Here is a 21,892-nt window from a genome sequence, read left to right as displayed (position 1 = left end):
TCAAGGAATTTATCAGAAGACCAATAATCATTCTTATCTCTAACTCCTTTGAAACTAGATACAGAACCAGAAGACCAGAAAGAAGGAGCAAGAGATGGCAAATGCACAAAGAGAAATATCAAAACTAAGAATTATATGAATACAGAACAAGGTCATTTAACATTCATAGATTATGCAATGATTCTAACCGTCAGAACAGCTTGAGGGGGGAGGGCATAGCTCAGTGGCAGAGTGAATACCTAGCATGTACAAGGTCCTAGGTCCAATCCCCAGTACAGACATTAAAAAAATAAATAAGCCTAACTACCTACCCCACACAAAAATTTTTTTTAATTAAAAATAAGTAAAATTTTTAAGAATAGTTTGATTTTTTAAATTCAAACTAATAGTTAACGAAAGCAACCAAAAATACTCACTCTAAGAGAGATCGCCTGATAACAAAAATCTTTCCATGTTCTGGACGCGCTCTCTGATCTCTGAGAAGAATCAAGATGTGAAAACAAAATATAAGTCAAGCATTACAAGAAATTTAAATCTATGGATAAGACAAGGAATATTACCAACTACAGCTTGTAATATAATTAACTGCCTTCTCACTATGCTCCAGGTCCTGTGTTAAGGGTTTTAAGCATGTTATCTCATCTACTCCTTCTGAACAATGCTGAGGTAGGATGAGCAGCATTCAAAGAGCCCCCATACATCAGTCCCCATGGAAATGCATTCCTGACATCACAGGCATCATGACAACCACTCTTTCTTCTCCTAAACATTCCTAAGGTCATAAACAAGCCTCCAACCATTCCTTTACTCCAGTTCACATAGTGTTACTGATCTAGCCTCCAAACTGCACTGACGTTTACGACGCCCTCCCCTGAGGGCTTCCAACAATCCCCAAGAGCCTCCTATCTAAAGACTGACTCCAGTTACTAAAATCTCACATTTTAACATCTAACATTATCAATTTCTTTATGGCTTTCTGCAGTACCACTAGCCCTTCTGCTGACTATTCTGGTCAAAACTGTCCTCCAGAATAGGAGAGATGCTCTGGATGACTGGCCAGTTTAAAAAAAACATAATACTAATTGTACTGTATTTTCTTGCAAGTATTGTATAGGGTACAACAGAGAGGCGGTTTAATGATACAGTGAAAAAGCACACGCTCTGGAGCCAGACTGTGGGTTCAAATCCCCACAGTGTCATCTTGGGCAACATATAACTGCTCTGTGCTTCAGTTTCCTGATCTATAATATGTAGACAGCTATAGGGTCCGCCTCCCTGGGACATTGTTTAAATGTAAAGCACTTAACAAGTGTTGGCTGTTGTAAGTCAGCAAGGTCATAAATGTGGTGTGCATTTGTTATAATCCACTTATTAAGATGAAAAATCCAATCTTCAAGTGTTTAAAATAGTATGCCCAAGGCAACACACAGCTAATAAAATGTGGAGCTCAAGTGTGAATGCAGGCATTTTTAGTGCAGTCCACTTTCTGACCACAGATGTGTGTATTAAAAGGAACTAACACTCATACTTACTTAGCTCTGTGGTGGTTCTCTCCAAGAACAGAAAAGGATGTCAGAGAACAACCTCCATTGTCTAATGACGTAGATTTTTCAATGAGATTGGTCACAAAATCATCAAAGTGATTGCCAACTTCCTTCATAAAAAATGGCTTCAATTCCTAGAATTTTAAAACAAATAAAGGAAAACATGAGGCGCTATAGCTAGCTTATGGAGTATTAACATTTTTCTAAAGGGGTCTCTTCAACAGAGTTGGACCAAAAGGAATCCATGTTAAGTGAGTTCACAGGAATAAAAACAGAAGTGATTTCTGTAACTGACCTGTAGTTTCAGAAATGGCTACTGAAAAAGCAACATGATGAGTTATGTCTTTTAAAAAATTTAAACTCTTTTAAGCATAAATCAAAGTCATCACCTACAAAACGAACTCCTACAAATGATATACAAAAATAAAATAACAAAAATACTAAAAATGACAACTCTATTTTTACCTCCTCAAATTTTTATCTGGAAAACGACAAAAAGTAAAAATCAATAATAGGTCAGCATTATATAACTTTAAGTATCCTTTCTTCTCAAGCAACGTCTTTAGCCCCAAGTACCCGATGTTTGTATTTTAAATCATGCCATTTCTGTACAATACCAACATTTATACAATAATGTTTATTCCTACTTTCATAACTATATATTTACCTAGCCATAACATACATACTTTTATAACATAAAACTGTTATACATTTTGGTCCCAAGCTATTTTTAACATCTTAAGACTTACATAATTTTTGAAAAGTATGAAGCAAAAAAGCACTTCTTCAAATGATAGTAGGCCACCTACTGTGGGTGCTCAAATTGTAAATGGTATTTCTACATTGGCAAGATTCACCTTTGCAAAGGAAAACAAAGTGTTACTTGCTACTTATTAGTTACTTAATAATTCTTCAAGAAAAAAAAATGCTCTTTCTTCTAACGAAATTATTTAGGTTGAACCTAAAATATCTTAAGTAGCATTCTTCTGGATTCTGTTTTAACAAGAGTTCGACCAAGTCCTTTAAAAGCAAAGCCTAAAAATACCAGAGTATCTAATGGAACTATCCGAAGGCTTTTCAAACTGCTATCTCCCATAGTTCCCAAATGCCTTTTGGGTCTTGAGCAGTGAGAATACACTAGCCCTCAGAAGACAGATCATGGAAATGGAAAATATAAGATAAACACATATAAACAACACACAGTAGACTATCTAGGTGTCACCTGAGCAATACAACCATCAATGAGAAGACTCAAAGAACACAGAAAAGTTCAGCAAACAAAGAAAGCAAGGATGAGACGATTAGAAAGGTCTTCTTGAGCTGAGAGTTGAGCTGAAACCTCGAAGGACCACCAAGTAGGGCTTTGAGTAAAAAGTGGCATGAGGAGACAATATGATAAAAAGCAGAGACAGGAAGCAATCAGCCAAAACAGAAAACGCATATGATGTAGGTCAGTTTAAGGGCAAAATATAAAGGTCCTGTGGTCCCTAAAAGAATAAAGAGTTTTTATAATATGATTTGTTCATATTAAAGCCATCTAACAGTTTGTCATTTTAGTTCCTTTCGCTTGTTTCAATTATATGTTGAGCTTCCTTTTGCAATTTCTCAACAGGCATGATGCTTGCGCAAACAAAAGCAAAACAACTTCCTCTCCTCCAGAAAAGGGTTCTTCCCTCATTGAGTTCTAGGGTTGGACTGCTTAACAAATAAAGGCTTCTTTCCAGCTACAAAAAATGTCCCATGTAGAAATGTCACCCAAAATACTGGGTTCACCTCTTGGTGGGTGTTGAGCATTCACACCAAAGAGCGGGAGAAAGAAGGATTTATGACTCGCAGCAAGTAAGGAGAACACAGGGGGCCTTTCCCGAAGCCCTGTCTCCCAGAACAGCAAAACCGGGGAGGTTTAACCTAAGGGTACGTGCATATTCATGAAGGGGCTTGAGCAGAGGAGAATTCAGCATAGAATTGGGGCCAAAGTCCATAGAGTCCAAGCTTTCCTTGACTGAAGTTATGAGAGTCAGCATCGTCCTTCCATCCTCCACTTGGGTGGAGGCCTGGGTGGCCTTAGTTCCTACAGAACTCAAAGATGGGTATCGGATTGTTAAGTATATCCATTGAGGACTCTGTTTTATCCCTTAACTATTGCTTCTTGACTGCTTTTCCTTTGTTTCTGCATTCCCTCACTTCCCTTAAGATCTTTAATTACTGAGACTTGTTCAAGGGTAAGCCTTTTGGCCAGGCTTAGATCCCAAAATGGCTAAGGCCAAAAATGGCTTCTTAGAGAAGAAAGCCATGCCTGGTTCTCTTTCTCCCAGGACCCGGAACAGAGCAGGACTCTGCGGGGCCCTCCCTGGTACAAATCCTTTCTGTGTGCCCCATTACTTGTTTGTAGGAAATAGGCTTCATTTAGCCTCCCTGACTTTCCTTGACTTCCAGAGGGCAGATTCAAACACTTGCTTATCAGCAAAGGGAGAGAATGCAGAAACAAGGGAGGAACAGTCAAGAAATAATCCTGCAGCCTCGAGGCAGGGTCCTGGTTCCTCCTCAAGGGATATATCTTTGAGTTCTTTTGCATGAACTAAGGCCCCACCCAGGTGAAGGATGGTGACTTCAGGCTGAGCCCAAGATTCCTGGAACAACCACCCTGTTACCTCACCACCAACTAATCCAAAGGAAATCACACACCCTGCAGCCTTCATCCCAGATGTTGCCTATTAAAAACTTCTCCCCGAAAACCATCAGAGGTGGGGCTTTGTAAGCATGAGCCACCTGCTCTCGTTGCTTGTCCCTGCAATAGATCTATCTGTCTCTGCTCAAACTCCAACATTTCTGATTGTCTGGCTTCCCTGTTCATCAAGCACATGAACTTCTGTGCAGTGACAGACCCCCTACAGAAATATACTAAAAAGAAGAGAAGGGAAAGCATTCATTCCACTAAGTGCCAGGTACAGTTCTGGGCACTGCTGTAGGTGCTGGAGACAAAACAAACAAAACCTAGCCCCGTCCCCATAGAACTTAAAATTTCAGTGGGGATGAACAGGATACAGGGGGGCAGTGTCATGGAAAGAAATAAAGCAAAGGGACCAGCAGGAAGTGGGGGTATTTTCATAGAGAGGTCATGGAAAGCCTCAAAGATAAAATGACATTTGCAAAGGTCTGAAGTTAGTCACTATCCCTGGAAAAAGTACCAGGAAGAAAGAAGCATAAGTGTAAAAGCCCTGCGGCAGGAACACCTGTGGCGTATGTGAGAAACAGCACAGAATAGGGCATTCCAGCTGAAGCAGAAGAGGGCTAAGAGGTGAGGTCAGAAAAGAAGGGAGGGGAGGCAGGATGGGGGCTAAACCATGCAATAAGGTCTTAACATTTTGCCCCCTATTCATATTGTTACACAGAAAGGGGGACTAAAAGTTACCTTGGTTCTTAGTCACCTAAAAAAAATGAACTTTTAACAAGAGACAGAAAGCATGATATAAACAAGATTGTATTAGTAAAGTAAAGAGGTAGTAAAATATAATACACTCCTGAGAATTGGGGAGCGGGTCAATCCAAGAGAGGAAAATTGGGGCCACTCCTTTGTTTCTTCTGTCTTATACCCTGGCTTAGGGGCGTTTTTTTGTGATTGATTGATTGGTTGATGGCTCAGTTCCTTGTGCTCAGGCTTGACCATCCCTTTTGGGCAGGTTCTTACCCATGATGGGCACAGAGAAACCTATGGGAGGAGGCTCAAATTGCAACGTTAATTACATTACAATGAGCATGGGGTCAAGTTAAGCCAGGTCCTTCTATTGTGCAGCTGCAGCGTTGGATCCTAGCCGGCTTCTTTGCTGGCCCTCATTTAGAGAAAATAAAAGTTTTTAGAGCCCCTTATCCTGAGCACAGGTGTACTGTTATTTTCTGGGTTGCTCCTTTCCCCTTCCTTTTTTCCCCATACTCCAACAACAGCATCAGGGCATTTATTTTATTGTCCCGAAAGCAAGTTCACTTGCCAAAGGACAGCGAGACCCAAAAAAACCAAAACATCGGAGTTTGGAGCTGAGACAGGTTTACTGCAGGGCCAAGCAAAGAGAACGGGTGGCTTGTCCTCAAAAACCTGAACTCTCCAATGGTTTTTGGAGAGAAGCTTTTAATAGGCAACATTTGGGGTGAGGGCTGCAGGGTGTGTGACCTTCCTCCGACTGGCTGGTCATGAGGTAACAGGGCGGTGTTCCAGGAATCTGGTGCTCAGCCTGAAGCCACATCGTCCTTCACCTGGGTGGGGCCCTTAGTTCCTGAAAAAGAACTCTCTTCCCTAATTAGCTACTGTTTGAATCTGCCTCTTGGAACTCAGCGAAGGTGAAGGAGGCTGAATGAAGCCCATTTTCAACAAACAAAAAACAGGGGACACGGAAAGGCTTTTGTGCCCACGAGGGCCCCACAGGGTCCTGCTCTGTTTCCTTATGGCAAGACGAGAAAAATGTAAACATAAAACTTTTCTTTGCCCATTTGAGCCTCCTCCCTCTTCTATAGTGTGTATTGTGCATCTGTCTGCATTAACCAGACCTTCTCAATCTCATCAAGGGTCACAATTCCTTAGAAGATAATCTTCCTTCTTAATCTTGTAAGGAGCCCCAGTGACCTTTGCCCCACTACTTGCTTTGCAGATGTAGACCTGCAAACTGTCAATCATGTGTCGTTTATTGTACGGCTATCTGTCCCAAAAACTTACAGAACTGTGTTTTGACCTCTAACGGCTGGAACAGTTCCTGGAGCTTTCTGAGTCTGTTCCTGGGTTATAATCCTCAATTTGGCTCAAATAAAAATTTTCCATGTCTTTTTCAGATGGACTGATTATTTTTTTTTTTCATCGACAATGCCCTTCTCCTCTTTCTCTGAGGAATTAAAGTTGATGGAAGCTGCTGCCACTGGGACACAAGGAAGAACTCTACTGCGAACACTATTAAGTTTCCTCAGCCGCCTCCTCTCACGTATCCAAGTACTGATGAAAATAAATAATGAAAATGACTGCTTATTCCTGAGATCCCCTTTGTAAGAGGGCATACATCAAACTATAGCACAAGCGCTCCACTCCTGCCTTCTTCTGAGTTGTTGTATAATGTGAAAGTGGCATTAATTAGAACTTCAAAATGTGATCACAATAAACCTGAAAAACGTCTAATACCAGTAACCTGAAAAGAAGGTTGGAGGTTATAGGCTTTCTAATTCGCTTACCTTCTCAGTCTCATCTCTATGAATATTAATTCCACCCACGGACGACTGTCTCAGCACAACAACAGACAGACAGAGAGATGACAGAAGGAAGGAGGCAGGCAGTTAACTAGAAACTAGAAAAGCATGGTGCTTAGATAAATCTATGAAACAGAATCACTCTATTTTAGGGCTCAAAGAACCCCAATTTTAAATAGGCAGCTCAACAGGACAACTTGTAAGATTCTAAGAATGGGGAACAAGAACTCTGAAGCGAAAATGCTGTGGTAGGAACACAGTGAAGTCGCATACGCACGAGGGATCAAAGGGGCTAGATCCCGACAGGTCTTTAAGCCATTTCAGGAATTTTTCATTTTATTCTAAGGGCAATGGGAAACCAATAACCTTATAAGCACAAGGTTTATAAACATATTCAGATTTTCACTTTAGAAAGATCATGATTCTAAAAAGGCTTCCAAACAAGAGGTTAATTTGGACTGAGTCCTATAATGAGAAAAGAGCCAGGTCATTTGCAACCCCTTCAAAGGCATATAGGCACAAAAAAATTAAAAAGCAGGCTGAGAAAAAGAAACACAAAGCAAAAAATGTATACTCTGAGTACAGAGTATAAAAAATTATACTCTGACTCTACCAAGATAATATTGCTAGTCCATGGATCACTTGTTGATTCACTGCCTGGCTTTGCACAGAGAAACTTTCAACCTCACAGTGACATGGAACCAGAAATCTGACCTTATTGGGCAAAGCAGGTAACACAATAGAACAGGTAATACAGTGTTGAAACTAAATTGACCCCTCAAGAGAAGTCTCTCAGAAGAATTCACCCTTTAGTTACTGCATCTTACTCAAGTGGAAGGAAAGGGGGCAGGGCACAACCACCAAAGGAGTGACACAGCCACTGAGGACAGGACCAACTGGTCAGAACCAAGATGGTGGAAGACGCAACTTTCTGTAGACCTTGAGCCTCATGGCGCACCCACAGGCACCATGACAGTTCCCAGGCTGATCATCAAAGATCAAAAAGTGGGGTGGGGGTGTTTCCTGGAAATCTTCACCCCTTCCCCAAAGTAGCTAGAATAATCTTCCTACTCATTACCATATGAAATTGCCAAACCCATAAAACCTAACAAGTCTGCACCTCGTGGTCGCTCTCACTCTGTCGTGCTCACCTTCTGAGATGGCCCGCACTCTGTCTATCGAGTGTGTATCTACTTTTACTTTATAAACTAAACACCCTACACCTCTCAGCTTCTCTCCCCCTCACCTTTCTGAGATGGCCCACATTCTGCCCGTGGAGTGTGTATCTCTCCAAATAAACTTGCTTTCTCTTTACCATGCCTCGCTCTTGAATTCTTTCCTGCACGAGGCAAGAACTTGTTCTCCCCCAACGTAATCTTTTCCTTCATTGAGCTTAATACAATTTAAAATTTTGTATTTCTATTTTTTGGTGTCTTAATGTCTGCCTCCCCCACCTGACTTTAAAACCGTGCCTTTTTGCTAACCACTGTACATCAAGCTTTCAGCAAAGCAAGTGCCAAGACTATAGGTATGAAATATACTTCCAAACAGCTTTTGAAACCAACTCCTGGCACCAGGACTCCCACTCATATCACTCTTTATTCAATGTCTATTATAAAGAAAAAGGAGTTATCTAAAAAACTACCTAGCCCTCATTTCTTTCTGGAAGCTATGAAGGGAAAGGGACTAAAAATCACTATTGTTGTTAGGTTTGTAATGGCTATTATTTATTGAATGACTTTTATGCTAGAAACTCTGTCAGGTGCTTTTATCCATTACTTCTAGTCTTAAACAATCTTTGGTGTAGGCAATACAACTCTTATTTTATAAATGAGAGATCTAAGCTTGAACAAATCCAGTGATGTGACTTACCCAAGGTCACAACTTGTAAGATGTAGATCCAGGATCAGAACTCCAATCTGACTTCAGAGTTCTCGTTACACTACACTGCTTTCCACTGTACTTTATCTGAAATATTTCTATGTGATTAGCATCATAAGCCAAAAAAGTAAAACCTAAAAAAAAGTCAATGATGTAACATACATGTAGCCTGAAAATGGAAGGTCATCTAGTAAAAAGTAAGGTGTTGTTTAGCTTAGTTCTGTTACAAAAGTTGCATTTGAAGGCATCAATGCAGAAGAGGTTTACAGTCCTAAATAGTGTACTGTAATAAACTCCTCCTCCAGAGTCAAAAGTCTTGAGCATAACCATTACATAATCCTTAATACAGGAAGTCAAAGGGTCAAGTTAAACTCGCAGCTAATGAAATTAGAGCTCTGAATTACAATCCCTTTTTACTTAAAATTCCTCCTAGACTATCTCCCAATTTAAATTAAACTACATTATCCTTGATATCACATTGGGGGTTTTTTCAGGATTTTTAAAAAATTTTGTATTTTTTTTCTTTCTTCCCCCTTAATGGAGGCACTAGGGACTGAACCCAGGACCCCCCGCACACCAAGCACACATTCTATCATTGAGCTAGACCTTCTACCTCCTCTCCTTGAGATTATATTGTTATCAGCCTAAACTGAGCTGAAACACATTTATTTAATCTACTTGCTCCCTCATCTTAACTATCCAAATGGTGGATTTTACTGCTTCTCATCATCACTGCCTACCTTCTTCACTTCTTTACTAGCCACTGTTGAATGCTGGAAAACCAGAAGGGAGTAAAAATACACTCCTAGTAGTTAACAAATGATGTATCCATACAAATGACTATCATGAAATCATTTTTAAAATCACATTTTCAAATAGTATTTTTTTTAAAACCCCACAAGATGTTCAGAAAAATATACAAACTGAATATATCAACTGATGCTGACTTCCCTGATGTATCCATGACACACATACCTGCATGCGTCTACATGGGTCTGTGTGTGTGATGGAGGAAGGAAAACAAATTACTGGGAGGAAAGTTATCTCCAAGTGGTATGCATATGGGTGGTGACTGTTTCCTTTTTACATTTTTTTTTATCTCTTATAAATTTTCTGCAATAAGCCTACACTACTTATATAATCAAAAAAACTTTACATAAGAAAATACATTCCTCTTCTTAAAGCAAACTCATATGGTAGCACAACATTAAAACAAAATCTTAAACCTTAAACCTTGTGCATATTTTTTTAAGTATGTATTTTATCTAAGATGCCAATGAGTTTTGCTTGGTGCTAAGAAAAAGGCTGCCAAGTGAATTACACTACACAGCACAGTGTTTTCTTGTTTCCAGAGATATTAAAATATTAGAAAAGAAATTACTTCTCAATCAGTGATACGTAGAATATTACCACTGACTAGTTTTGATGTTTTGGATTCTCATTAACTGCAAAGTAGAGAGTACCCATCACTGTCAAGTCTTCAACAGAGCACTAAAATCCTGTAATTTCTTATCACAAATATGAACTTGCACTGACATCACCTTACAGCTTTCAAAGAGCATTTTTAAGGTATCTAGTTCAGTTGCTGTTCCTCTTGCTTATCCATTTTATACACAGTGTTCATGAGGACAGAAAGCACTTCTTCAAAATCCCAGCACCTGGCACAGTGCCTGACAAAGGAAGCAATCAGTAGGTGTTCATGGAACTAAATGACTGAAATTCCTAAGGGGCAATATTATATGGCAGGTACATTTCTTCACTTTGTAAATTAGGGATGAAATCATAAAGAACCATGAACTGACTTTGTCAAGGTTCATCAAAGCAGACTAGAGACTGATACATCTATGTATTTAGTAAAACGAGAAAAGGCAGAAAGGCAAATAGGAGAATGCAGTCACACTTACGCAGACACAAGAAGGTGAGATTTGACCCAGACCAGCAGCAGCAAAGTACAATGGACAGTTGCTGCAGTGGCTGTTAACTGTCACCCTATTATTCCCTAACCTCTTTATTTGTACTAGAATCCCTGATTTTTACCTGGGCACATAACTGCCCAGAATAAATAAATTTCCCAGTCTCCCTTTGCACGTAAGTGTGGTCAGGTAACTGAGTTCTTGCCAATGAGATAGAGGCAGAATTGGTTTGACAAAACCTCCAGAAAACTTCCCTAAAAGATAGCAGGGTATCTGGTCCTTGCCCCCTTTCATTCCCTCCATCAATTCTGCTCCTTGAAACTCAGATGAAATGGCTGGAGCCACGTGGACAATGAGAAGGGTCACAGCCTATGAATAATGCAGCAAGAAAGTAGAAGAAACCAGGGTCCCAGAAGACCAGAGTCACCCTATCAGCTGTGGAGTTCTCACCTCTGGATCATTTACATGAGAAGAAAATACACTTCTATTTTTGAAAGACATAATTATTTGTGTTTACCTTGTATTACTATTACAGCACAACCTAATCTCAACTTATACACAATAATCAAAGAATTTCTGGGCAGAAAACACCTAGACTTGTCTTCCCAGAAGTCTGCCAATAAAACTGATGGCCACTATCCAAAAACTTTAGTCTACTCCAACAAGTGATAAACTGTGAAGAGACATCGTCGTTTGCAGACATGTGATTTGAGTCTTACTCATTACACAGGTTGCACTTTTAATGACTGCATAACTGCATTAGGTATTGATGTGAAAAAGAACACTAGAATTTCACTAGATGAGAAGCAAGCAAAATATAAATATGTATTTTTAAGAAGTAGGTAGTAATTTTTCTATTTTCACATTAGACCCAACACTCCCTCCATAAAAATGTGTACATTAATAAATTAAGAGTTCTACAAATATCGACAGTAAAGATACCCTCTTTTCTCTTCTCAACATACTCACTTTTCTCTGGAAACTGTCCTCCAAGGTGAGGACAAGCACCCAGTGCCCAGGCCAGAGCCGCACTGTGTATGGCCTTGCCGTCCTGGACAAAATTCAATTCTCTCTCTCACACAGATCTCAAACTCTGAGCTTAAAATGACTGGAAAGCTTATTAATTGAAAAGTTCAGAAGCAGCTGAACTCTTGCTATTAAAATCCTTTCTGAAGCCTGAATGTTCAACTTCTGCTATGATTCTATAAGATACATTACTCTTTCAAATACACTTCCTTTTATGCTTAAATAAGGCAAAGTAGGTTTCTGTTATTTGCAACCAAAAAACAATATAACAAACACAATGTTAAACAAAGCTAATTTATCGATTAATGTGAGCTGGCTGGGGCCCAGTCATCTGAATCTCCCTGGGGCTGTTTCAAGGTCTTGAAAGTCTTGTTACAACACAACTCTAAGGATTTCAAAAGGTCATGACTCAGAGTTACACAATGTTGTATGACCCCACTAGCACCAGATTCTTTTTTTAATTAAGTACTTAAAACTCTTTTACGGCAGCATTTAGAGGTAGACACAACCTTAGGAGATAAAGTCAGTTCAACCCACTAATCAGTTCTCATTTCTCCTCCCTGCGGATTAAAGAGCTGCTCAGTACTCAGTAACCTTCTTCACAACTTTCCTTACTATGAGCTCCTCTGCCTGTATACATACATTTTCACCAAGTTCTTTGTGAACTGCCAGATTTAGCAAATAAAAATATAGGGCACCCCCCCACACCAAAATACGTATTTAGGACATCCAGTTACATGTGAATTTGATAAATAACTTTTTTAGTCTAAGTGTGTCTCGAATACTACATGATGACTGAAACTACTTGCTGTTTATCTGAAATTCACATTTAACTAGGCATACTGTATTCTATCTGACAACTCGAGTTCTGTGGGGCTGAAAGAGTTGCCCACTAAGACCTACAGACTACTTACTCCCTTTACAACAGGAAGCGGCGAACTAGGAGCAAATGTTTAACTCAGCTACACAATGACGACACAGACTGTTAGGGCTGCCGGGGACTTGGAGACAACAGTCCAGTGTTCTCACTTTCAACATTAGGGGAACAGCATCCAACTGGGTTGGAACATAACACCAAATTAATTACAAGTGACTAGAAATATTTCTGATGTTCATTTGTTTTTAAAATTATTGCTAAAAACCCACAAGAGAAGAGAACAAGTAAATTTCATGACTCTTCACAATATTCACAGACCTGTTGCCTCAATGGTCATTTTGTAATAGTATATGTAACCAATAAAACAAAACAACAAAATGTGACCAGTTAGATATCACTGCTGTAAATGGGATAATGTACGTAAATAAGAGTATGTATATAAAGCACCTTGTATAAGGCCTAGCTCATAACAGGACTTCTAAATGTAGTTCCCTTCTCCCCAGTGACTCTGCTTACTCAGTCTAGAATACTAAAATATTACAGTAGCTTCCCATCTGGTCTCATAGTCTCCAAACTCAACTTTGATATCAGAATAGCATTCCTAATCTCTCTCTCTCAGAAACATTCCAATTAATTAACGTTAGCAAGACGTTCAATTTCATTAGATATAAATTGCCAATTAAAACACTCCTAAGTCAAATCACCTGTAAGTTCACCAAAAGAATTTTGATGATTCATTCATAACAGAGCAACATATAGCAAACACAGAGTACATACTAAGGGTATAAAACAAGAATTTAGAAGCATAAATTAGAGAGGACATCATTTCAAGCAGGGGTATTTAGAAACTTCAGAAGCAGCAACATTTGACCAAGAATTTGAAAGACAGACAGCATTGCAATTGGCAAAGGTAGGAAGTTAAAGGAAACTTCAAGTAGAAAAAGCGCCATGAACAAGGGCACGAAGGCAGAGAAAAAGTGCTTCACAATCTAGCCCCAATTTTCCAACTGTATTCTTCTTTCTATCATGCCCTGCCGAGGCACAGATGCCAATCAAGTGTCATTTCCAAGATACAGTTTAAGTTTCCTACCTCCATACCTCTGTTTAAGCTATGCCTTCCCTCAGTAACGGGTAACAAGTTCTACACAACACAGAGTGATAGATGATACTAGCTACCAATACCAGATAATAATAATACCACATTTCCCTCAGCTTCTGTTCCCTTACTTCATTTCTTTCTCTCTCCTTCAAATCCTCCTGCCTGACCCAAGAATGTAATCCTTTTATTCACTGATTAATATACAAAGCAGACTAGAATGTTCCCTTTAAAAACAAAGTTTCCACTTAAATCCTTGAAACCTTCCCTCCACTCCCACTCCCTATCTTTACTTCTCACTCCACATTCTCTTTCCTCTTTGGGTTCGTGATGCTGTATTTAAAAAAAAAAAAAATCCCCTCCCATCTCAGATTTTTAAACAGAGATGGACTGCCTGTTCACCGATTTGAAGCCTTCCCTCACAATGAGAACACAGTAAGGGCTTTGTGTTCTTGCTGGGAAGGGGAGAAGGAGCAAGAGAGGAACAGAAGGGGAATCAGAAGATGAACAGAAAGTGTCTGGCTCATCCAGAGAAATGGGGTCAGGAATACTCTAGGGAGCCATAAAACAAAATTTCTTTACTGCAGTCACTAAGTTTGCAAGAATGAATCCTTAAAAACAGCACATGTGCTTATATACATATAATAGTCTTTTGTTAGCCAAAATTATAAATTAATCCCTCAGAGTTGGCAAGTTACCAAATAATCAAGTCTTCAATATCTCTCTTTTTTATAAACTGAAGTACAGTCAGTTACAATGTGTCAATCTCTGGTGTACAGCATAATGTCCCAGTCATACATATACATACATATATTCATTTTTATATTCCTTTTCATTAAAGGTTATTACAAGACATTGAATATAGCTCCCTGTGCTATATATCAGAGATTTGTTTTTTATTAAACAATCTCTTATAATGCAACAACAAGTTACTAACTGGAAAAGACATTTCATTCACCAGAAATGACCTTGATCGCTGTAGTTTTATTTAAAGGCTTACACAGGTAACCCCATGGAATCTGGAAGAATAAACAAACAAAATGTAACGCACTACTAACTAGGAGTTCGGACTCATATTATCACGCAAAGTAAATACACCTTTTGAATACCACTATATAAAGCAATGTAGAGAGGTTACTCTGTAGAAATCAGATCTATACCTACAGGATGAAAGGGGGAGGGATGTAGATATCTCAGTGTTAAGCAAACAGGTACTTGCACTAAAATTTTTAGTAACAGCATCCTTGCTGACTCAGAAAGTGCTGGATCTCCAACAAATGAGACCAAAGTGAAAACATTATGCCCCAGGATTGAGAATAACTGAAGAACTAGCTCTCATAATTACAAAGACACCAATCCTGCATATACTGTCTTATGAAATAGGATTATAAAAATATCTAAAAATTTAAGATATTCTAATATAAATGCAGATATACATGCACGCACGCACACGTAACTAAATCAATAAATAAAAACAGGGCTATTTCATCTACGTCATTGGATGCTTATATATTCAAGTCAGCCAATCAATTTTGGAAGTAATCTTACTGAGAAAAAAGGCAGCTGCCTTGGATTTGAAGTCAACTTACATTCAGGCACACACAGTATTAGATTATAATAATAATTTAAAAATTATTCACTGTCCTCCAGAATTTCCTGAGGGCACTACTGAATTCTAACTTGTCAAACTGTTTGCCTTACTTCAAATGATTTCATGCTGTTTCCGAGTTGGTATTTCTTCTACATCCTAAGAGGGAATCCACTTCTGGATTCAGATTCAATGTTTATTGGAAGCCCATTATTTACATGAACCATGATACTTTCATAATGCACCTACAGGGGCATCCATACACACATTCAACTGTATCATGTCACTAAAATATGAGTTTTGCTGGTAAAAGCCAGAAAACGACACTGATGGATGGGACAGGAGAGAAAAGGCAATCTGCTTCTAACGTAGACTGACAAGGTGGCAGATTTTATTTTCCTGTTCCACAGTAGAATAATCATGTCACCTGATAAGAAAGGTTAAGTAATTCTTTACACAATTTAGCATTAAAATTTTTACTGAACAAAACTCTTTACCTCAAAACTCTACATTTTTATTTTTGGAAGAGGGAGTTACTGACCTCTGCCTCTGCTGTCAGTTGTATCTTCTTGGCTATCAACTGTTTTAAGTCATTCCGACCTAAGGAAAGAAAAAGAAAAAAAAAGGTAACTTTTAAGTTGATGGCGAAAGCTACCTGTCAGCATTATTTAAATCATGAGTTGAAAAACAAGCAAAAAAAGACAACGGTGTAAACTATGTACAACTGCAAAACACGACACAGCTCTCAAAAATGAGGCACGGGCAACATAAACAGAAGGAAATGTATACATAAAAATGCTAAGTTAAAAAAAACAAAACTACTATTTGTACACACAGTAATTACAACTATGTTAATCACTGATGCTGTAAGATTCAATTCTGACAGTACAGGAAATGAGATTCTCGGAATGGATCCTGCAACTATGACTAGTGAAATGTACAAGCAACAACAGAAAAATTAGATACATTGGACTTCCTCAAAGTTTTAAAAACAAACTTCTTTGCTGCAAAGGACACCATCCAGAAAGTAAAAAGACCACCCATAAAATAGGAAAAAACATTTGCAAATCTGATCAGGAACTTGCATCCAGAATATGTAAAGAACTCTTACAACTCAATAATAAAGACAAATAAGCCAATTTAAGTATCTGAACAGACAGGTCTCCAAAGAAGATATACAAATGGTCAATATCATATGAAAAGATGCCCAACATCACTAGCCATCAAGGAAATGCAAATTAAAACCACAATGAAATCATTTCACACCCACTAGGAAGGCTATAATCACAAACAAGTAAGTGTTGGCCACTGCACACCTTAAGCTTATACAATGTTATGGGTCAATTATCTCAATAAAGTTGGGAAAAAGTGCTGTACAAGCAAGAAACTTTGAAAAGATTGCTATTTCAGGAACTGGATGTGACAGCTCTTCTGTAATACAATTAGAGAAATGTTTGTAAACACTTGCAACAATGACATTTATAAGAGTGGTACCTGCTTGGTACAAATAAAACAGTTTTTTAAGTAGGCGGGGAAAAGTGTTGACCAGAACACAGAGAAATTAAAACCCTCCTCATTGCCAGTGGGAACATAAAATGATAGAATGCTTTGAAAAAGTCTGGAAGCTCCTCAAAAGGTAAATACAGAACTACTGTGTGATCCAGAAATTCCACCTGTAGGTAAATACAAGAGAAATGAAAACAATCTCCTCCCAAAAAAACTGCACATGAATTCTTACAGCAGCATGATTCATAATAACAGAAAGTGAAGTAAATTCAAATGTCCATCAACTGATAAATAGAAAAATAGAGCAGTCTATCCATGTAACGGATTATCCAGCAATGGCAGAAGAGAAACACAGATACAGGCTACATAACACTGATGAAACTTGGAAACATTATGCTAAGTGAAAGAAGTCAGTCACAGAAGACTGCATATTGCATGATTCCATTTAACTAAAATGTCCAGAATAGATAATGCTATAGAAATAGACAGGCTAGTGGTTGCTTGGGAATGACTGACTGCTAATGGGTGCAGGGTTGGTTGGTTGTTTTTATTTTGGGGGGGGGGGGTGAAAACATTTTAAAATTCATTTCATTCTAAATTCTTTGTTCTGATTCTTTTCTGTAATATTAAGCCACAGTAATTTAGCTTCCAAATGTTTAATTTGACTAATCAAGGTTATTAACCAATTATTAATTAATCTGACTTGAGAATCTTTTTTCATGATTTTAAAGAAAAAGTAGATTTTAAAGATATTAAAGTATTTGCTTTTTATGAAAATCTGCTGATCTGTATAAACATTATATACGGTACTAGTCAGCCATAAAATAAGAATGAAATAATGCCATTTGCAGCAACATGGAGGGACCTAGAGATTATCATACTAAGTGAAGTACATCTGACAGAGAAAGACAAAAATCATATATCACGTACATGTGGAATCTAAAATATGACACAAATGAACTTATTTACAAGACAGAAACAGACTCACCAACATAGAAAACAAACTTATGGTTACCAAAGGGGAAAGGAAACGGGGAGAGAGAAATAAGGAGCTTGGGATTTGCAGATAAAAACTACTATATATAAAATAGATAAAACAAGGTCCTACTGTATAGCACAGAGAACCATACCTAATATCCTGTAATAAACCATAATGGAAAAGAGTATGTACATATATGTGCAACTGAATCACTTTACTGTATACCAGAAACTAACACAATATTGTCAATCAACTATACCTCAATTAAAATTACTTCGATCTCTAAAAAAAAAAATTGTATATGGTGATTTATTACTGTCACAGATTTGCAGTTTATTTTTGTGCTAAATCATGGTACTATTACAATAAGTAAGAAGCTGCATTAATGTCTGCTCTTTTAACAAATTATGGGTAGAGTTCATTTTGAATGCAATTTGCCTTTACCCATAAATGAATTTATCTTCATATATTATCTTGCAAAATAACCTAGCTAGATTTTAGCTTTTGATGTATTTCTTTTAAAATGTCAGAAGTTTTCCTTTGGCAAAACATTCACAGCTTAAAGCAGCATTTTTAATATAACTGAAAAATAAGGCGAACACAAAAGCTAGTATCTACCCTCTGTGGTACCCATTAACAGTTGCTTACACTGCTCACTTTGCTAGCTGGCACAGTCTCCGACTGGAACTTCCTGTTAAGCTTAGATTTGAGTTAGGGTTTTACTGGAATTCACTTAAGTTTAACACAGACTCAGGGATCTTGAAGTGACAGTTCTTTAGTTTTTGCATTTTTTTTTCAAAGCGTATCTTCAAATACCATAGTATCTTCTTCCAGAAAAGAAATTTTCTAATCTGATAGTACAAGCCCTTATTTTACCTTTTCAGCTGAAATGTCAAGTTACTTATTATGCCATGAGAACCAGTAAATATCAGATACCACCATGTGTACATTACCTTCTGCACAGATAAATGAGCAGAAAAGAACAGAATTGAGGGCTGAAACACGTGAAGCAGGAGAATACAACTTCTAGTTTGCTGTCCCTGTCTTTGCAAAACAACCATGATAATGTAACTTTCTATCATTTTGTCATCTATTTTCCTTCGTAACAATTTAAGTATTTTTATTTCATTATCAACAACTGCTGTTGCTGTATTATGTCTAAAAGGGAGAGTGAAGGGTACTCAAATTTCTAAGACCTAAATAATTTCCCAGAAATACTCATTTTGCCAGAATAAACTCTGGGGACATATCTGGGCTAATTTAATTTAATAACCCATTCTCCTTATTCCAAAAGTTATCTTCATTATAGAAAATTAAAACCCCATACCACTCCCCCCAAAAGAGGTCTGACAAAATTATCCATTATCCCATGCTGTTCAAGTAACTAATATTAATATTATGGCATATATCATTTGCCCTTTTACTTTGGCAAATATACGTTTTATAAACATACATATTATAAAAATGGACTCGTGCATACTGTTTTGTAACCTGTTGTAATATTGCAAGCATCTCTGCATGTCATTACATATTCTTCTACATCAGTTTTATTGGTCTAGTTCTCTGTTTTTATGGCTGAAATATAATTTAATCCTCTATTGAACATTTAGACTATTTCTGGTTTTTTTTTTTTAACAGTATTCCACTTGGGAAAAAGGCATGGAAAATGAGAAGATCCAAAAATGCATCTAACAAGAGCTCTATGATGAGAGATAAATTTTGAAGTAAAAATGGCTGAGAACATTCCCAAATTGTTAAAAGACGCCAATCCTCAAATAAAGCAGGATCAAAGAATCCCAAGAAGGGTAAATAGAAATGCACACTTAGATATATCACAGTGAGGCTGTGCAATACAGAGGTTTATTTTAAAACAAAACGCAAAACAAAAAACGTCTTAAAAGCAGCCAGAAAGAAAATACCACCTTCAAGAGAGCTGAGTCTGACTCACCAACACCTAGAACAAAGGTCAACAGACAGTGGAATAATGTCAACTGGTGACGGAGGTGGAGTTCGTGCCTGGGAAGGAGGCTGGAGGTCCTGTCACGAAGAGCCTGCATGTATCATAACAAGGGCTTTGAGGAAACTGAGAATTTTAAACAGAAAAGTAACTGATCTGATGTTGGAAGATCTTACTCTCTGGTGGGAGAGGAAAAAAAACCACGTAAGAGAGAAATGTAACAAATCCAGATAAGGAATGACGTTGTCATAAGCCGAAACAATGGCGATGAGAATGGAGAGGACAAATTTTGAAGATATTCACAAACTGGTAACAAATTAAGTAAGAAATATGAGGGTAAGACACGTATCATTTGATTTTTCTATCAACTGTAAAAATACATTTTTATTTAGTTTTCTCTCCTATCAGATCAGATCATGGTTTCATAAATAAGCTATTCACTTCATAAATAAATGAATACAGAAACTTCTTCAACTAACTATCGCAGGGGGATGGGGAAGAAGACACTGTAAAAGATTATTTCTATCTGTGCATCATTTCCAAAAGGAATCTGTCTATCCATAAATGACATAACCACCAATACAAACTGGCTTTGCCAAGTCAGGGACTGGAAAATAGGGAAAGTTTTTTCCTCACACTAAGACTAGTCTCTGAAGGCCCCATTTCAAATGACGCTAAAGTTATGTAAGTCAAAGAAAAATATATTAAAAAGTCAGTTCAATTCATTTTCCTTCACCTTAAAATTAACTTCATACAACATTCAAAAGAAAATTGCTTTCTTGCTATCCTAAAATTTTTAAATTAAATGTCATAAAAATCAAAAGAATGATGCCCTAAAAGCTAACATCCAACGCTTCAAAGAACTATGCACAGACACCCAACCATGTGAGTCAACTCAAGGCTTTTAAATTACTAGAACATTGACCTTGAAATAGTGGTAAGCCAGGACTGATGGTCACGCAATTTCTGCAGTATCTGCCTAGATCTACTATCACTACCTGATAACTGAGCATTAACTGGTAATATCTAATTCATAGTCCCAAAGATAAATCTTTAAAGAAAGCTACTCTAGATTTTTTTCCCCTAACCTTCTGATCTTCAAGAAATCAGTCTGGCAACATTACCTTTATGAAACCTACCTCACATCTGTCAAGTCTCCAACATTGAATTGGATATTTAAAATTTACTCCTTGATGTATCAAAAATCTAATTTGAACCAGTTTTTTTTTTGTATATATATTTTTATTGACGTATAGTCAGTTTACAATGTTGTGTCAATTTCTGGTGTACAGCATAATGCTTCAGTCATACATGAGCATACATATATTTGTTTTCATATTCTTTTTCACCATAAGTTACTGTAAGATATTGAATATAGTTCCCTGTGCTGTATAGTATGAACTTGTTGTTTATCTATTTTAAATATATTAGTTAGTATCTGTAAATCTCAAATTCCCAATTTATCGCTTCCCATCCCTTTCTCCCCCTGGTAACCATAAGTTTGTTTTCTATGTCTGTGAGCATGTTTCTGCTTTGTAAATAAGTTTGTCTTTTTTTTTTTTTTTTTTTTTTTAGATTCCACATGTAAGTGATATCATGTGGTATTCTGCTTTCTCTTTCTGGCTTACTTCACTTAGAATGACAATCTCCAGGTCCATCCATGTTGCTGCAAATGGCATTATTTTTATTTTTTATGGTTGAATAGTATTCTATTGTATAAATATACCACAACTTCTTACCTAGTCATCTATTGATGGACATTAACGTTGTTTCCATGTCTTGGCTATTGTAAACAGTGCTGCTACGAACAGTGGGGTTCATGTATCTTTTTGAATTAAGGTTCCCCCTGGATATATGCCCAGGAGTGGGATTGCTGGATCATATGGTAAGTCTACTTTTAGTCTTTTGAAGAATCTCCATACTGTTTTCCATAACAGCTGCACCAAACTGCATTCCCACCAGCAGTGTAGGAGGACTCCCTTTTCTCCACAGCCTCTCCAGCATTTATCACTCATGGACTTTTTAATGATGGCCATTCTGACTGGTGTGTAATTTGAATCGGCTTTGAAGACCTTTCTGAAATTATTATATGTTTTACCACCTTAAAAAAAAAAAGGCTGTGCCATACATAATCTTTATGTCAAATAAAAGTGATCATTTACTGAACTGTCCTGTTATAGTGATACCTTTAGTAAAACTGAAATGAGAGCAATGGAGCCCACACTAAACAGCTCCAGGCAGTTGTACCTTCCTACTTGAGTGGCTTCTTCATGGCTTTTCACCAAATCTCCTTCCTGTAACA

The 21,892-nt window shown here is 37.6% G+C and overlaps 1 protein-coding gene across 1 annotated transcript in view; it reads right to left on the bottom strand.

Annotated features, from left to right (window-relative positions):
- Window positions 1–21,892, bottom strand: part of SOAT1 (sterol O-acyltransferase 1) — a 60,488-nt gene that overhangs the window by 15,088 nt on the left and 23,508 nt on the right. Inside the window, exons 3-5 of the mRNA XM_074349872.1 lie at window positions 15,690–15,748; window positions 1,533–1,678; window positions 417–476 (exon numbers count right to left, since the gene is read on the bottom strand). Coding sequence (XP_074205973.1) covers window positions 417–476; window positions 1,533–1,678; window positions 15,690–15,748 — 265 coding nt within the window. The remainder of the gene's footprint in view (window positions 1–416; window positions 477–1,532; window positions 1,679–15,689; window positions 15,749–21,892) is intronic.

This window comes from Camelus bactrianus, chromosome 21 (assembly GCF_048773025.1).
Source record: "Camelus bactrianus isolate YW-2024 breed Bactrian camel chromosome 21, ASM4877302v1, whole genome shotgun sequence".
In the NCBI taxonomy this organism is placed as follows: Eukaryota; Metazoa; Chordata; class Mammalia; order Artiodactyla; family Camelidae; genus Camelus; species Camelus bactrianus.
This window is presented reverse-complemented; position numbering and strand designations above follow the sequence as displayed.